This window comes from Lacerta agilis, chromosome 2 (assembly GCF_009819535.1).
Source record: "Lacerta agilis isolate rLacAgi1 chromosome 2, rLacAgi1.pri, whole genome shotgun sequence".
Lineage (NCBI taxonomy): Eukaryota > Metazoa > Chordata > Lepidosauria > Squamata > Lacertidae > Lacerta > Lacerta agilis.
This window is the reverse complement of record NC_046313.1, coordinates 83,723,462-83,740,499: the sequence shown is the minus strand read 5'-3', so window position 1 is coordinate 83,740,499 and position 17,038 is coordinate 83,723,462. Positions and strand designations below refer to the sequence as shown.

At 44.4% G+C, this 17,038-nt stretch overlaps 1 protein-coding gene across 1 annotated transcript in view; it reads left to right on the top strand.

Annotated features, from left to right (window-relative positions):
• UROC1 (urocanate hydratase 1) overlaps window positions 1–17,038 on the top strand; it is a 47,037-nt gene that overhangs the window by 3,856 nt on the left and 26,143 nt on the right. The window contains exons 2-8 of the mRNA XM_033141085.1: window positions 4,202–4,332; window positions 6,952–7,045; window positions 9,501–9,560; window positions 12,112–12,240; window positions 13,411–13,472; window positions 13,880–13,946; window positions 15,580–15,723. Of these exons, the coding sequence (XP_032996976.1) occupies window positions 4,202–4,332; window positions 6,952–7,045; window positions 9,501–9,560; window positions 12,112–12,240; window positions 13,411–13,472; window positions 13,880–13,946; window positions 15,580–15,723 (687 nt within the window). The remainder of the gene's footprint in view (window positions 1–4,201; window positions 4,333–6,951; window positions 7,046–9,500; window positions 9,561–12,111; window positions 12,241–13,410; window positions 13,473–13,879; window positions 13,947–15,579; window positions 15,724–17,038) is intronic.

Sequence of the window (17,038 nt, the reverse complement as noted above, 5' to 3'; positions counted from 1 at the left end):
TTTTCTGCCTATAATGCATTGTGCTAAGTACTGTATGGTTTTTAACAGTATTTTTTAATGGGCTTCTTTTATTTCTTACACAGTGTGTTTCGTTGCATTGTGATTTGAATTCCTTAGCATTCAAATTTTAATACAGTGTAAGAAATAAAATCAGTATGAATGTTGAATGTGCCATCTCCCACCTTCAAATCCAGACAGGCCACCTGAATGAAGTGGTCCATGGACCACAGTTTGGGAAACTCTGGTCTACACTGACTTAGCAGTGGCTCTCTGAGGTTTCAGGCAGCGTGTCCTCCATCCCAGCCCTACCTGGAGATGCCGGTGATTCAACCTGGAACCTTCTGCATGCAAAGCCAGTGTGGTGTAGTGGTTAAGAGCGGTAGACTCGTAATCTGGGGAACCGGGTTCGCGTCTCCACTCCTCCACATGCAGCTGCTGGGTGACCTTGGGCTAGTCACACTTCTCTGAAGTCTCTCAGCCCCACTCACCTCACAGAGTGTTTGTTGTGGGGGAGGAAGGGAAAGGAGAATGTTAGCCGATTTGAGACTCCTTCAGGTAGTGAAAAGCGGGATATCAAATCCAAACTCCTCCTCCTCCACCACTTCTTCTTCTTCTTCTTCTTCTTCTTCTTCTTCTTCTTCTTCTTCTTCTTCTTCTCCTTCTTCTTCTTCTTCTTCTTCTCTGTTATTGAGCAGTGGTCCTCCCCCACCCAAAGGAAATGCTTTGAAACATTTGCACACAGGAGATGGCAGTGAGGGGAGTTGCCGCTGTGGACCTGGCCTCCTGGCAGCAGTGCCACTACTGCATACCAGAGTGATGCAGATGTAGAGCAGGGCAGCAGCAAGGTTGAGGCAGTTTGGGCACACTCAATTGGCACTCTGGTGGACTTGCGCCAGTCTGATGACACCGCCACTATTCTGTCCCAGTACTAGACGGTGGCACTGCTGCTAGGAGATCAGATCCATGGCACCACCCCTCCCTTATCCGCCACTCCTGTTTGCACATGGAAAACTGGAGCCGCACTGAATTAACTTGTTTGAATACACAAAGCAGATGCTTATTTGAACAATTTGCAGCCTGTCAAAATTCAGCACCTCACCAGCTCTCCAGATTGTTGCTTTGGCATCTAATATTCCACCTGCCAGTTGATGTCTCTTCACTGTGTGGCTTCACCTGCCAATTCAACAAAGACATTTGCCCAACAAATAGCCCATGGTTATCCAATTACCTTCGTTAGTAGAACACAAACACATTTCATCTTCTTTGTGCTAGCCTCTTAAGTAGAGTCCATCTAGAACTGGCAGATGCAGACAAGAGTCTTTTGTCTCTAAAATGTAGCTGTCTGCAGTACTTGGATGTGTAAAATAGGACAAATGGCCATGTTAGTTTGCACATGAAGGTCATTGTGCTGTAATAGGTTGAAGGGAATGGAATCGGCAAATGCAAAAGTCTTCACCTGGAAAAGAGCACAGCATTGTCAATTCCAGATGACTAGATCAGGGGTCACCAAACTTTTTCAGCAGGGGGCCGGTCCACTGTCCCTCAGACCTTGTGGTGGGCCAGACTATATATTTTGGGGGGGGGGATGAACAAATTCCTATCCCCCACAAATAACCCAGAGATACATTTTAAATAAAAGCACACATTCTACTCATGTAAAAACACGCTCATTCCAGGACCACCCATGGACCGGACTTAGAAGACGATTGGGCCGGATCTGGCCCCCAGGCCTTAGTTTGCCTACCCATGGACTAGATGTTAAGCCACGAACAACTAGGGAATTGGGTTCATTCAGTCTCTGAAATGCATCACAGGAAGGATTTTTTTATTTTTTATTTTTTCCCCACACAATGTGCCAAAACAATGAATTTGGCTTTCTAAGGACTATTCTGTTGCTAGGCTGCTACCACTACTTGAGTAGTAGTTTAGAGCAGTATGGAGAACAGGGCTGTCAGTGGCTACTGGCTATTATGTGTAGCATCTCCTCGGTCAGAAGCAGTTGTGGGAAGAGTGTTCTTGTGTGGGGGTCCTGGCATTTGGTTGGCCACAATATGAACAGGATGCTGAAATGAATGTGCCTTTGGCTTGGTCCAGCAAGGCTCTCCTTGTGTTCTTCTGACTTGGTACCAATGGGAACTTCCCTCCCAGGAAAGATAGCAGCTCTGGAGGGTCACTGATCTGGTTCAGGACCACTCCCCCATCTCAGGAAATGTCATGCCAAATTGGGAGACAATATCTCAAAAGGTGCCTGCAAACAAAGAGAGCTGAAGGACAAGCCCATTTCCAAAATATATAGTAGATTATGATTTGTAACCCATTCTTCCTAAAAATATACTGAAAACATTATATTTAAAATGCTGCTTGCTTATTGAGAATGCTGCTCAAACTGAGCTTGAATCTTGTCAGCGTGGAGACACTGCGCTAGTTCATCATATTTTTGAATAGTCGGAAGGCATCGCCATCTGTGGAGCTTCCTTTCCATATGGGAGCAATAGCTTTCTGGCAGCAGCATTGTCACTGATTAGGAGTGGGAGGCAAGGCAGTGGTGAGCTCATGGCTGTGCAAATACACTGGCAGAGCCAATTCAATGTGCCTGTACAGCCCTGATCTCACCACTGCTTCCTGGCCTCGTATACCATGCAAGCCAAAGGCTAAAGTCAGCTAACTTCTCTGCTGCCTGCTTATTTGATTTCACAAAGTAGAGCGGATAACTATACCCTTAAGCAGTTTCATCATGGAAGCAACTAAATTTCTACAGAACCAAAGTTTGGATATAGAAGGGTCTGCTTAATGGTTTTAGGTTTTTTTTTTTTACTCCACCCAGGTAGGCTGGGGCTCCCACACATTTAATAGCATGCACAATTTCCAAAGCAGGGAGTGAACTTGAGAAGTGAACAAACATTTCCTTGTTTCATATCCCATATGGTGGTTAAAAAAAGAGAGTTAATGACAATGACATGAGGAGGACCCTACTGAGGAGGATAGGAAAGATAGTATCTGATTTGCCTGCTGGACGAACAACTATCCTTTGGAGTATTGTTGGGGTTCCTGCTGGCATATTTTACTTTTTTAAAATATTCAGACTTGGCTCCTTCCCTGGAGATTGAGGTGAAGGTAATAAACTGCTCGTTTTGATGAACCGTATATGGTTCTCAGAAAATATTAAAACTGCAACAACTGAAGAAATGTCCAAAGCAAAAAAAGGCTTGAGCGAATCCCTTTCAGGGCATATGGCAGGTGCCACCACAAAGCGGCAGGGTGGGGTTGAGTTGGAAGGGACCTTGGAGATCATCTACTCTGAATCCTGCTTCATTGCAGGATCTGCAACACAAAATGTGATTGCAGCACCCTTGGCAGATGACTGTCCAATAAACAGTCTTCTGAGCCAGTCTATTCTACTGACAATCAGCTCTTACTGTTGGGAAGTTTCTCTTAATGTTTAACTAAACTCTGCTCTCCTGCAATTTCCACTCATTTGTTCCAGTTCTGCCCTCTGGGACAACAGAGAAGAGGCATGCTGCATCTTCTGTGTGACAGTCCTCAGATATTTGAAGACACTTTCTCTTCTCTAGGCTAATCTTATCATCTTGCAACCGTTTCTCATAGAACTTGGTTCCAGTCTCCTCACTGTTTTGATTGCTCCTGATACAAGATCACCCATCCAGCATTTGGCAATGCTAGCACATTTAAGCATAGAAGTCTTGTGCTTTCTTTGGCACAGCACTGGGTGATCTTGGTCCATTAGATTAGCATGCACTGAACCTTCTGTGCCATTTCAGTGTGACAAAGGAGCTACAAACCTGACTTGGCAAAGTTCTGCTGTCAGACAGGCGTCGGGGGTGTCCTGCATCATGTTGTGCTTGGGTATAATGGTACAATGGAGTTCCTGGCATGTCTGTTATCTACAGCTGTTTCTGCTTGCTGTTCCATCTCCTCTGAAGAACGGGTGCAGCCCAGAGCCTGTGCCAGGATAGCCTCTTGTTTATGCAAAGGTTAGGGTGGGAAGATCCCATTTGAAATGCTGTGCTACCTTGTTTGTTGGAGCCTCATACTTATTAACGGTCAGTGCCCTTGAATACGTTTGCAGCATCTGGGCACATTTCCCGTTCAGGCTGATAAAAATGCATGTGTTTAATTAGCTGCGATAACCACCCACTTGGTCACTTTCTTCTGGCTTCTCTCTCTCTCTCTCTCTCTCCAGTTGGCTTTGAAGAACGCCTTGCGTTATTTCCCTTCCAACTTCCACGAAGTCCTGGCGCCAGAATTTGCCAAGGAGCTGAGACTCTATGGACATATCTACATGTACAGGTTCTGCCCCCACATTGAGATGAGGTAAAGGCTTGAGGAGGGCTCTATGTGGAATGGCATGTTGGAAGTGAAAGCCATTTGTTTGTTTAGAGTTGTACCTAAATTCTGTCAGAGTGAGTTGATGTGGAGGCACAACCCATGAACCAAACTGAACAGACAGAAGGCCACTTGTCACCAAATAAGCAGGCTAGGGGAGGCAATGCAAGCTAGGAAGCCAGCAGGCAGGCAGGCAGGCAGGCAGGCAGACAGACAGACAGACAGACAGACAGACAGACAGACAGGTAAATTGGCCCATTGCTGAACCTGACAGTAGTTTGGTCTTTTTGCTAAAGGTGTTTCTCAGACCAAGGAAGTAGGCCAGAGTCTGCAGCTTTAATCAGACTTCTGTTGGCTCTTTGTGTTGCTGGGCAATCGCTGGTTCTGTAGTTACAGTGTAGTACCTCTTTGTGGCCTACTTCACTGGGGGCAGCCAAGAGCTGCACAGCATAAAGCAGCGCCCGCTTCTTGGGAGCTAACTTGTTGGTACCAGCAGCAAATGAGAAGATCCCCCCCCCCCGCTCTATATATTGTTCATCTCTAACTCAGCTAATAATAGAAAATTCTTTCCAGTAGCATCTGAAGTAGTATCTGAAGAAGTGTGCATGCACACGAAAGCTCATACCCAGAACAAACTCAGTTGGTCTCTAAGGTGCTACTGGAAAGAATTTTCTATTTTGCTTCGACTATGGCAGTCCAACACGGCTACCCACCTGTAACTCAGCTAATAATATTAGACAGGCTGGCAGCACTAATTCCAGTCCACTCATTGCTATAAAACTGAGCACCAGTATTTTAAAAACAAAATGAAAATGACTTTCTAACCTTGCAAAGGCTACAAACTTTCATTTCCACCCTGATATTTATTTGTCCATGGGGGTGAGTCCAGCTGCTAAAGCTATATAGACACATATCGTTCAAATGCAGGGTTTGAAATTGGTTGATGGATTTCTGATGAGCACAGCTGGCTGCCCTAATTTCCCCAGCTTAAATGAGTTTCCATATGCAGAGAGAGAGAAAGAGAGAGAGAGAGAATCCACGTCAAATCCATATGCAAAAAAGGGAGTTCTTATCTAGAAATGGGACCTGTTACAAGTATTAAGCATAACTATTGATACGCATCTTCCAGGTCTATGAACCTTGGAAATTATGGACATCATTTTGTACCTGATCAGTTTATGCTAGTGCTGCATCATCCAACTTCTTAAAAGTTTTCTTCCCCTGTGAAAGAGGCTTCCAATTTCCTGCTTCATTTGCACAGCAGTTTAGAATTTATTTAGAATTTCAGTGGGTTTGGGGTGGAGTTTACCTCCATGTTGTGAGGTGACCAAGGAAGGCATTCGTGTTTCTCTCTCCACTGATGGTTTCTCCAGTGCTCTGAATCCTCCCTGGCTACCCACACTTCCTGATCTGAAACTCCCCCATGAGAGGTTCATTGAGTCTTTCATTGGGCTTTAATTCAAGCGTGGGAAGCCAGAGAGGCTGGCTACTGACTGCCTGAGACTGATGCACTTGTTGGTTTTGTTTTTAAGGGAAGTCTTTTTTACTTCTTAAAAAAAAATGCTTTGGAGAGCCAGTGTGGTGTAGTGGTTAAGAGCGGTAGACTCGTAATCTGGGGAACCGGGTTCGTGTCTCCACTCCTCCACATGCAGCTGCTGGGTGACCTTGGGCTAGTCACACTTCTCTGAAGTCTCTCAGCCCCACTCACCTCACAGAGTGTTTGTTGTGGGGGAGGAAGGGAAAGGAGAATGTTAGCCGCTTTGAGACTCCTTCGGGTAGTGAAAAGCGGGGTATCAAATCCAAACTCTTCTTCTTCTTTAAAAGTGGCACCGTAGAGACCAACTAAGCTTGTTCTGGGTATAAGCTTTCGTGTGCATGCACACTTCTTCAGATACACACAAAAGCTTATACCCAGAACAAACTTAGTCGGTATCTAAGGTGCTACTGGACAATTTTTTAAATTTTATTTATTTATTTCGACTGCGTCAGACCAACATGGCTACCTACCTGATTCTTTAAAAGTAAAAAGACTTCACCCTTTTTTAAAAATAGCACCTAACAGCTGTGAGGCACACCTTCCTGCCTTTTTGTTAAAGCCCAGGCAAGTATGTAATGGGTTTTCGGGAAGGATGCCACCAGAAAGGCTGCAGAATGCAAACCGCTGGAGAGATAATGTATAGAATGAAAGTAAGGACACTTACAAACTCGGTGGCCACCTTGAAAATGCAGTAAGCAAAACAAAGACCTGTGCCCTGACCACAGGAATATCCCAGAAATTGTTGCAGTTTGTTTTCTCATTAACTGATGGACCATGGCTGGGCGTGGGGGGAGATGGAAGGAATTTTTGGCAAAGCGTTAACTTTTGTAGTGGGGGTGCATTTTGCTAGGGACACTCAAAGCACTTTGAATACGCAGATAAATATCTGAAAATATTGATCACTCTAGGGAGAAAAGAAGAAGAATGATGCTGTTTGATTCTACCAACATATCAAACATTTTATTCTCATTCTGGTTTTATTACAATTTGCTTGTGATAAATCCAACTATTCACTTGTAGAAGGTTAAAGATAACTATTTCATTTCCTCACTGGTGTGTTTTAATTTCAGAGCTTACCCCATCCAGGAATATCCCTGCAAAACCATCCAAGCTGCTGCAATAATGCACATGATTATGAATAATCTTGACCCTGCCGTGGCACAGGTAATGAACATTCCTCAGTGGAAGGCTTAGTCTTGGAAAGAAAACTGATAGCAGTGACAATGTATTGATTTTTGTGAATTGACACGTAGCAGTTCTGCTTGGATCGTTCTGAAATGGAACGAAGGATGAAATGTGTTAATTTTTTTTAAAGAAAAAAAATCAATGCATTGCCACTTTCCCTCATTAATTTTAATGAATCATAGTTGGAAGGACCCCCTAGAGTCATCTAAATCTAACCCCCTGCAATGTAGGAACCTCAACACACAGTCCCCCATCCAATTTGAGACCATACCGGACCCTGCTTACCCTTGCAAATGTGCTAGCTGTTTTATTGCTGCACCACTAGGAGAACAGTAAGGTAAAGGTAAAGGGACCCCTGACCATTAGGTCCAGTCGTGTCCGACTCTGGGGTTGCGGCGCTCAACTCGCTTTACTAGCCGAGCAAACCAGAGCAGCACACGGAAACGCTGTTTACCTTCCCGCTGGAAGGTAATTTATCTACTTGCACTTTGATGTGCTTTCGAACTGCTGGGTGGGCAGGAGCTGGGACCGAGCAACGGGAGCTCACCCCATCACGGGGATTCGAACCGCCGACCTTCTGATCAGCAAGCCCTAGGCTCTGTGGTTTAACCCACAGCACTTAGCATGCCACTCTGAGATAGAGCATGCGATGCTTAAAAACAAACAGGGCTGAGCTGAAATTTCTCAGAAAATAATTTTCAGGCAATTTTTGGCTTTCTTCTTTTGCTTTTTTTTAGCTCTTCCTAAAACCATTGGAGATTTTAGTCTTCCTCTGAAGTCTGTCCGGCAAAACGGCTTTCTCAGTTTTGCCATCCATGAACTTTCAGCACAACTATGGATCCAGTTTGAATATTGTTTTTATTTTTAATATTGTTGAAGGAACCCATGGACTTGACCCCTACTCTTTCCAGCCTTCCCCTCTTAAAGTTTCGGTCAAAGTTATGTGAGAACTTGCTGTAAGAATCACTCAAAACTACTCCTTGTTTAAGCACTTTGTGGAAAAATATCACCTAATCTGCCACCAGGGATAGCGAATAGCTAAGCCAAGAGTGATCTGAAATTTGCTTAGTCAAAATAATAATATGCTACCCTATGCTATGAAGACAAAATGCAGAGGCAAGCTATGTATCAACAATGATCTGAGACTATTTCTGACAGTCATCAAATCAGTGGCAAAATGCAAGCTTGGCCATCCCACTGATACTTGCCAAAAAGGATTTTATTGCGAATAAAACTATTAGAAATATTCATAGTTTGTTATATCTAACACAGCTTGTGTGACTGTTTTTAGAATACATTTTCATAGCTTATGAAGCAATTTCCTGCAATCAGATGGTTGGTGTTCTTACATTCCCATAAACAAAAATATGAATAATTTTGTAAGCACTATAAATATTTCAACAAATACCTCAGATGTTGCGTATTTATTTATTTTTGCTTGGATGCCTCAAGGAATGGTAATAAAACAGGCAGTTAAAATGCACGAAACAGTCATGTGACAATAAATTGAAGATACAATCCTTTCACCAGTATTTGAGTAAGATTCCACTACCAGTCCAGGTGGCCTGTGTCTGGGCCTTGGCAGAGTGTGCCATCTTGTCCTTCACCTCAGGCAGCAAAATGTATTAAGCCAGCCCTGTCCCTCCACCAACATTCATTTCCACTGAAATGCAAGCTATATCAACACACTGGTTCTGCTGCTTATTGCCCTTTGTCTGGAGCTTAGATAGCTTGGGGACATGGGGAGGTGGATGGCTTGACAGTTTGTGAATCGGTGGCGGTTAGATATTCATCGGGTACGCTGCAGAGGCATCCTAAGAAGTGGCTGGTGCTAATAGAAGCCATAGGCAGAACCCAGTAAAAGCTATTATCTCCTGACGTTCTGGAGCTCGTACAGCACAGAGGATAATTGAATAGGCCACAGTCTAGAATGCCCTTGGTCAGATTTAAGCTCTGCTATGTGCTCATTAAAAGGGACACGGGTGGCACTGTGGTCTTAACCACTGAGCCTAGGGCTTGCTGATCAGAAGGTTGGTGGTTCAAATTCCTGCAACAGGGTGAGCTCCCGTTGTTCGGTCCCAGCTCCTGTTCACCTAGCAGTTCAAAAGCACCCCAAAAAGTGCAGGTAGATAAATAGGTACCGCTCCGGCGTTTCCGTGCACTGCTCTGGTTCGCCAGAAGCGGCTTAGTCATTCTGGCCACATGACCCAGAAGCTGTCTGTGGACAAACGCCGGCTCCCTCGGCCTATAGAGCGAGATGAGCGTGCAACCCCAGAGTCATCCGCGACTGGACCTAACAGTCAGGGGTACCTTTACCTTTACTTTTATGTGCTCATTAAGCAGTGTTTTGATTAAACTGGGTTTAATTATATTTGAGACTGGAATAAGGGACGCTGTTTTAAACATACTGTACTTTAAAATGTGCTGTTTGCAGTTTCCCCAGGAGCTTGTAACTTATGGAGGGAACGGACAAGTCTTCAGCAACTGGGCACAGGTATGGTGTTGATAAATTTGTTGCTTGCCTTGCTTGCTTCTTATTTAATCCATCGCATCCATATTTTGCTTGGGTGAAGATGTGTCTAAGTTGTTGGCTGTCACTGATGATGAATCCATGCAGTTGTTGGGGCTTTTGACTTTAAGAAATATCGAAAGAGCAATCCAGTGCTTGAATTATGGGGGCTTGGGGGGTGGGGTGACAGCTGTTTTACCTTTTGTGGCTGCTTTCTTTGCTGCTAATTATAGAAGGCTACAAGGTTTGTGGGACACGGGTGGCGCTGTGGTCTAAACCACTGAGCCTCTTGAGCTTGCTGATCAGAAGGTTGGCGGTTCGAATCCCCGCGACGGGGTGAGCTCCCATTGCTCGGTCCCTGCTCCTGAGTCCTGCCAACCTAGCATTTCGAAAGCAAGTACCGGTAGATAAATAGGTACTGCTCTGGCAGGAAGGTAAATGGCATTTCCATGCGCTGCTCTGGTTTTGCCAGAAGCGGCTTAGTCATGCTGGCCACATGACCCGGAAGCTGTACGCCAGCTCCCTCAGCCAGTAAAGCGAGATGAACGCCGCAACCCCAGAGTCATTCGCGACTGGACCTAATGGTCAGGGGTACCTTTACCTTGGATGCTGCACACACCTTGCATAAACAATAAACACGAATCTGGAAGCACCCTAAATATCATTTTACCTGTTTTTAAAAACATAAAAATTAAAATAAATAAATATGCCTCTGAGCAGATGCAGAGTGATTTAGGTTCATCATTCTGGAACCACAAGCATCCCCTGCTCTATCTGGGATTAGGACTCCCATGTCCCCAGGCAGTGCTAAGCTCTTTCAGCTTTCTTTCCTGAAACAACCATGATGTTCTGAAAAAGAGGGGAATAACATGATTCTGCACCTCGCGTCTAGCATTCCTCGGGGCATATTATTGGGCTGCAAGGTGAAATTCAGAAAACACAACATTTGGAAACTTGCTATCTCTTCCTTTGCACTGGCAGCCATGTCCAGCTTCGATATGACTGTGATGTCTAACAAGAGTTTCACAGCGGAGCAAAACAATATGCCTTTGTCACTGGTTACTTAAGAATAGCAGTTGGATGAATGATTTTCTTTCACTGCGATAAGGACAGTTTGTTCTTGGTGTTTTGTTTCATGAAAAACGAGACTGTTTGTAAAGATGTTTGGTTGTAGCAACATTATTCCTGGAAGTGTTATTTCTGGTGCAGGGAGGAGAGGCAATTGAAAACGTGGCATGTGAAGGAGTGCTGAGCCGTTACCCACTTAGTTCAGGGGAAGGGCCCGAGCTTACTAGGTAGAGCGCATCCCTTGCACGCAATCCTCAGGGAGGACTAAGAAAGATTCCCTGTCTGAAACCCTGGAGAGCTGCTGCCAATCGCTGTAGACCAGGCACCCTAACCTGGTGTTCTGCAGAAGTCAATTGCCTACAACTCCCAGCATCAGTCCAACCAGGACAGTCAATGGACATGGATGGAGGGAGCTGTAGTCCAATGACATCCAGAAGGCACCAGTGCGTGGAAGGCTGGTGTTGACAATGCTGAGCTAGATGAACTGGCTCCGTATATGCCCAGGGCTCATGTCCCCCCGCCCCCCAACACTGCTCTCCACCCCACTCCCTCTTTTTATGTATTGCTTGACATCAGCCTTGCTATGGACTAATGTAGGCCACGTTATTGTTGGGGGCAGGTAGGAATTTTTCCACTTGGCAAATTGGCACCAGCCATTTGGTTTTCTCCTACCTTGTAGCAATCGTCGCAACTTTGTAAGGTTAGGCATTGGGTAAGCCTTGTTTATGGGAGTGGACGCTGTAGCCTCCGCCTGCCCCTCCTTGTTAAGAGTATCCCGTTAAAGGGTCCAGGGGTGTGGATCCTGTCCGAAGCCTGGGCATGGGCTAGGGTCATGCCACAACCCCATGGGGACCCCCAGGGTGCCCCAATTTGATGTACATCATAGGGCTCCCCCTACCGGTGGTTTAGCTTTATGAGACTCCCTGCAGACTGGCAGAAGTCAGAATATAGTCCGGTTTCACCCAATGCCTAAGCCAAACGGCTCACAATCAATAAAGTTGTGACCTATTTTATCCCATTAACCTAAACATTTGTGTCTGTGTGTTTATTATCTAAGGGAACTGCGGGGCCCGGGGCCTCGCCACGCAATGCTGAGCTAGATGGACTGACTCAGTATATGCCCAGGGCTCATGTTTTCCCCCAAACACTGCTCTCCACCCCTTCAATGTGAATTACTTCTAGTTTCAGAACCCAACTGGAAGGGGAAAAATGGGTGGAGAGAAGCAGTTTCAGGGGAAAGGTGTGTATGTTTGTGTGTGATACATTACCTGGCTTCCCACCTGCTTATGTTGCACTTTAAGTCACTTTATAAGAATCTGCTATTGACCCACCCAGTTCATCTAAAATGGTGGCCTGCATGCCACCAACTTGCCTAGTTTGCCCTTTAAAAGCCTTTCCAACACAGATCAATATAAGAAGGAAGCCTAGCCTGCTCCTTTCTCCCATTCTGTCTCTCTCTCTCTTTCAGTTCTGGCTGGTGATGCACTATTTGTCTGAGATGACTGAAGATCAGACCTTGGTCATGTACAGTGGGCATCCCTTGGGACTCTTCCCCAGCCACCGCAATGCTCCTCGATTAGTCATAACCAACGGCATGGTAAATTGCTGCTGTCATCTTGTCCTCTCTCTTTGCTGTTTGCTTACTATCATTTGTCACGACCCACAGTGTCTTCTGGCATGCACTGTGCTTTGCCTCATTGATCAAAGGTCGGCCGTGTTTCGGTTCACGTACTGTTTCCAATAACATCCTGTTGTTTTTCCTGCTGTCCTTTCCCTGCGGCCTTGGAAAAGAAGGGAGACAGAGATAGGAAAAGATCTGGGTGTTCTTGAATATTCTTCGACTTTCCAAATCACTATAGGGTCAAACTTTCTTAGTTGTAATTGGAGCATCTAAAACTAGATCTCGTTGGTTGTTCAAATGGGTTCCCTCACACTTTCAGCATTAGTAAGGTTGTGTCAGGGAATGGCAGGACACTGATGAGTGTACACAGGGGAAAGGGGGGCTGGAGTCTGGCTCAGGAGAGGGGGCTAGTGATCTGTGGGGATCTGTACTAGCCAGAGGCAAGAGACAGGGGAAGCTCCAGAGCTGGAGAATGGAGCTCAGGAGGGATTGGAGGAACAGGCAGGTCAGGCAAGTGAAGGGCTGGGTGCCTCCCCACCCTCTCCTGCACCACTGTCTCTTGGAACCAGGAGAGGATTGAAGAGGGAAGAGCAGAGGCAGTTTTCACACAGGCACAGCCTCTGGCTGTGTGTGTGCAGCCCATTAGGGGAAAGTACATAAACTGGTGGAGGGGTGTGGTCCCCCCCTGTTGCTGCAACTGCTCCATAGAGCACAGACCAGGAAATAGCTGCCTGGATGCTAGACTGGTATGTGTGGGTGTTCAGAGCCGTAGGAACAACTGTAAGTTTCCACGTTTGATAATACAGTTAACTATCTGCTGTGTGCATTCATTTGGCTGGGGAGTGCCCATAATAGGTTGGTTGTATTGTGCTGTCAAGGTGATAGAATCACAGTGTTAATCAGAGACCTTTCTCTCTTTTCACCTTCCTCCCCACCTCAGGACTTCTATTTTAATTCTTGTAATTTTATGAACTGGTGTCTACTTGCCCCTCTCCTCCCTTTTTCCTTCTGTGTCATGTCTTTTAGATTGTAATTCTGAGGACAAGCTTGATTTTAGTTACCTGTATAAAGTTCTCTGGCTGCCTGGTCAGCTGAAAAGTGCTGTCAAAATGCTCTAAATAAGACACATTTCCTTGCTTTGTTTAGGTGATTCCTAACTATTCTTCCAGAGATGAATATGAGAAACTATTTGCAATGGGGGTTACAATGTAAGTTATCCATTGTCCTAAGTAATGTTCCTAATTAATTTCTGAGGTCTGCTTTTTAGTTCTGAATTGGGAACTTTTTGTGGCAGGCCTGTGATGGTGAAGGGATAGAACATTATATCAAAGGGATAGAACATTATACCAAAGGCTGAAACCATGCATTCACTTCCTTGGGGAAGTGGGGCATTACATTTGTGTAATTCAGTGGGGCTTGAGTAATTTATAGAATCACACCATAAGAAGCTACATGGAGAAAAAGAGAAATATGGAGAAATGTGTCCGAGGGTACCGTTACTTGGGAAATGTTGCACTAGTAAACTAACAGAGTAACGTAGTAGCAGAATATATAAAAATAAAGCAACATCCATAGTTGACTGAAAAAACTGTCTTGCATTCACTCCTATTGACAGGTATGGACAGATGACAGCAGGCAGCTACTGCTACATTGGACCACAGGGAATAGTCCATGGAACTGTGGTAAGAACTGCTCACTATCGCTGTTGGGCAGAATGTATCATTTGTTGAAAAAGGAAGCATCAGTTCTCTTCCGACTAAAGATCTATTTAGTATTTCTAACAACAAACAACAACAACAAATGCAGAGCTGACCCAATGCTCCATTCTCTGTTCTAAAGCACTGAAGTGTAGGTGGGTTCCGGCATGACACAGTGATAACAGCAAGAACCTTTATTGAACTACTGAACTGGACAACAGGGCAAAGCAACTGCTTATATACATTTCTGAAGGCCTCGGCCACTCCCACTCCTAATGTGATTGGCTGTCTAAACTTCCAAGCTGTGAATCATGACTCAGAGTTTAATAAAAAAAATTTATTTTTAAGCATAAGGAGAAAAAAACAATACACATACACATATACATATTGAAAAGAAACATAACAAACAGTTAAACAGAAATACAATAAACAAAAGAAAACTTATACCTACCTAAATAAACATAAGACATACATTAATCCTTATCTGTTCTAGTTTCAATCTTCTTTAACCAGGGACCTCCCCCGCCCACTCGGCTGCATTCAAAATCAATATACTTTAGTAACTTTGTATCTTTTTTCCATAAACATTAACCAAACTTCTTAAAATCTTTGATGCAATTAATCACTTATAATTCCTCTCATATACTACACATCCTAAAATTCTTAAACAATCAAATCGTTCATAACAATATTTCTTCTACACAATTTTATCTAACATCATCTAGCTAAAGCCAATTTATCAATTCTGCTCAGATATTCAATTTTGCACACTTATTTAAATAATCTTTAAAATTCTTCCATTCCTGGTACACCTTCTCATCCCTCTGGTCTCGGATTCTCGCGGTCAGTTCGGCGAGTTCCATAAAGTCCATCAGCTTCATCTGCCATTCTTCCACTGTTGGGTGAATCATGACTCAGAGTTTAAGGGCCAATGGCAGAGTCCCAAATCCTGAAATGTTCTGTGATTGGATATCATGTATCGAATCAGAACACAGGGGCTCAGCATCCTTAGTCCAGACTCAAGCTCAGGCAAACACAGACCACTGAATACATAACAAGCACCATGTGACACATTGCTCATTGCAACATATATAAGGCACCAACTCTCAAGCTGGGTGCTGCAAGGGAACTGCTTTGTGAAAAAACAATTACCTGATAAAGGCTTCTATAAGCACATAGTCCTCCTCTAAGGAAGAGGCTTCCCACAATGTCTCTGAACCATGTAGATGCCTCCTTCAAATCCATCTGCATCAGGTGCATGAGAGTGGAATTTTTCCACCGCCACCAAAGCACTACTAATACAGCAGAACTGTCAACTTCCAAATAGGAAGGACAACCAGAGCAGTGGCTCACACAGAAGAGTAGGAGAAAATGAAATGTATTCTCCTGTTTTAATTGCCTGTAATAGATCCTGGATGGTTGGTCTGAAGCCTCCTTTGCTTTGTTTCAGGCCTTTGCATGCTCACTCCTGAGCATGTAAGGTTCTGTTGAGTAGATGCAATGGGAAGTGCAAATGATTTAAAAAAAACAACGGAGATACGATAGAAGTATCGCCATTGGTAAATGACACCATAAGGTACCATGCACATTCACCACCCTTTTCTGCAATGTGCCTTAGCTAACAGTGCTCAACGCAGGCCGGCGCTACTTGGGAGTGGAGAATCTGTCTGGGAAAGTCTTTGTCACATCTGGCCTTGGAGGAATGAGTGGCGCTCAAGCCAAGGCTGCGGTCATTGCTGGCTGTGTGGGAATTATTGCTGAGGTAAGCCTGTATGTTTATTTGTAGGCTATGCATCTGCTTAGTTGTGTGGTGTTTTTTTTAAATCAATCTCCCCTGAAAAAGGTCCATTCTCATGTGGCCACTCCCTGTACTTCCCTCCCATTTGTGGTTTTGTTAAGGCATTTTAATGAACAAGTGGGTTTTAAGGAGAGAGAGCTTACAAGAAAACTCTAGCAAAAGTTAAGGTTTTAGTAGCTTAGAGAGGGGCAAATGTCTCAGGCTACAGTACTGTACCCACTTGCCTGGGAGTAAACCCTGTTGAACTTAATGGGGTTTACACCTGAAGAGACAAGTTTAGGATTGCACTGTTAAACTATTCATCATTTTATCTAAAGGTTATGAACCCCTCAGGTAAAAACGGACACAGAACATTAGGTCACAACCCCAAACTGATTTAAGTGTGCTTAAGCCCATTGATTTTCAGTGGGGTTACGTGCATTTTACTCTCTTTTGGATTGTAGTCTTAAGTGAGCTGCGCACTAACTTACCCACTCCAGCCCTAGACCTTGACTTGCTGAAAAAAAATGCTTCCATCCATTTAAACCAGCAGCTGGGCTTTAAAACAACAACAAAAGGTCAAACAATAATGAAAGGATTTGCTAATGTGAATTTGTTTTTCTTAACCAAACAAGAATTTTGTTGGGCAGATTGTAATTCAAGCTATATGGTGGTTGGCAGACATGCACATCTTGCTCACTCAATAAAAGGTTTCCCCATGGAGTTGAAATGTTCTCATGTGAAACAGGCCTTACTATAATAACAACTTTATAGCTGTGCTGTTAAACAGGGTAATAAAGGACTTCAGTGACCCATGTAATTTTACCACTGATGATGGAGAGAAAATCTTGTTTCTAAATTTGCTTGGGTCAGAAATCTCACTGATTGATCATTTGTGGTTCTTCAGCTAGGAGTGGCCTGTCCCAGACTAGGCCTCACATCTACACACCACTGGTCTCAGTCACCTGCTGTTCACATTGGTTGCCAGGTCATTTCTGGACCACATTCAAGGTGCTCACAATAGAGTTTAAAGCCCTAAATGACTTAGGACCCCTAAATCTGAAAGGCTGCTTCATTCCCTACAGACCCTCTCAGGTGTTAAGATCAGCAAAGATCTTTAGTTCCCCTTCCCTCAGAAGTTCAGGGTAGGGGGTGACCTGGGCAAGAGCATTCCCTATGGAAACCCCTAGGTTGTGGAATTCCCTCCCCACAGATCCGCCCATGGCATCTTTATTATATAGTTTCCATTGTATGCTGAAGATGCACCTCTTTACCCTGGCCATTCTATCCTTGCAACTGT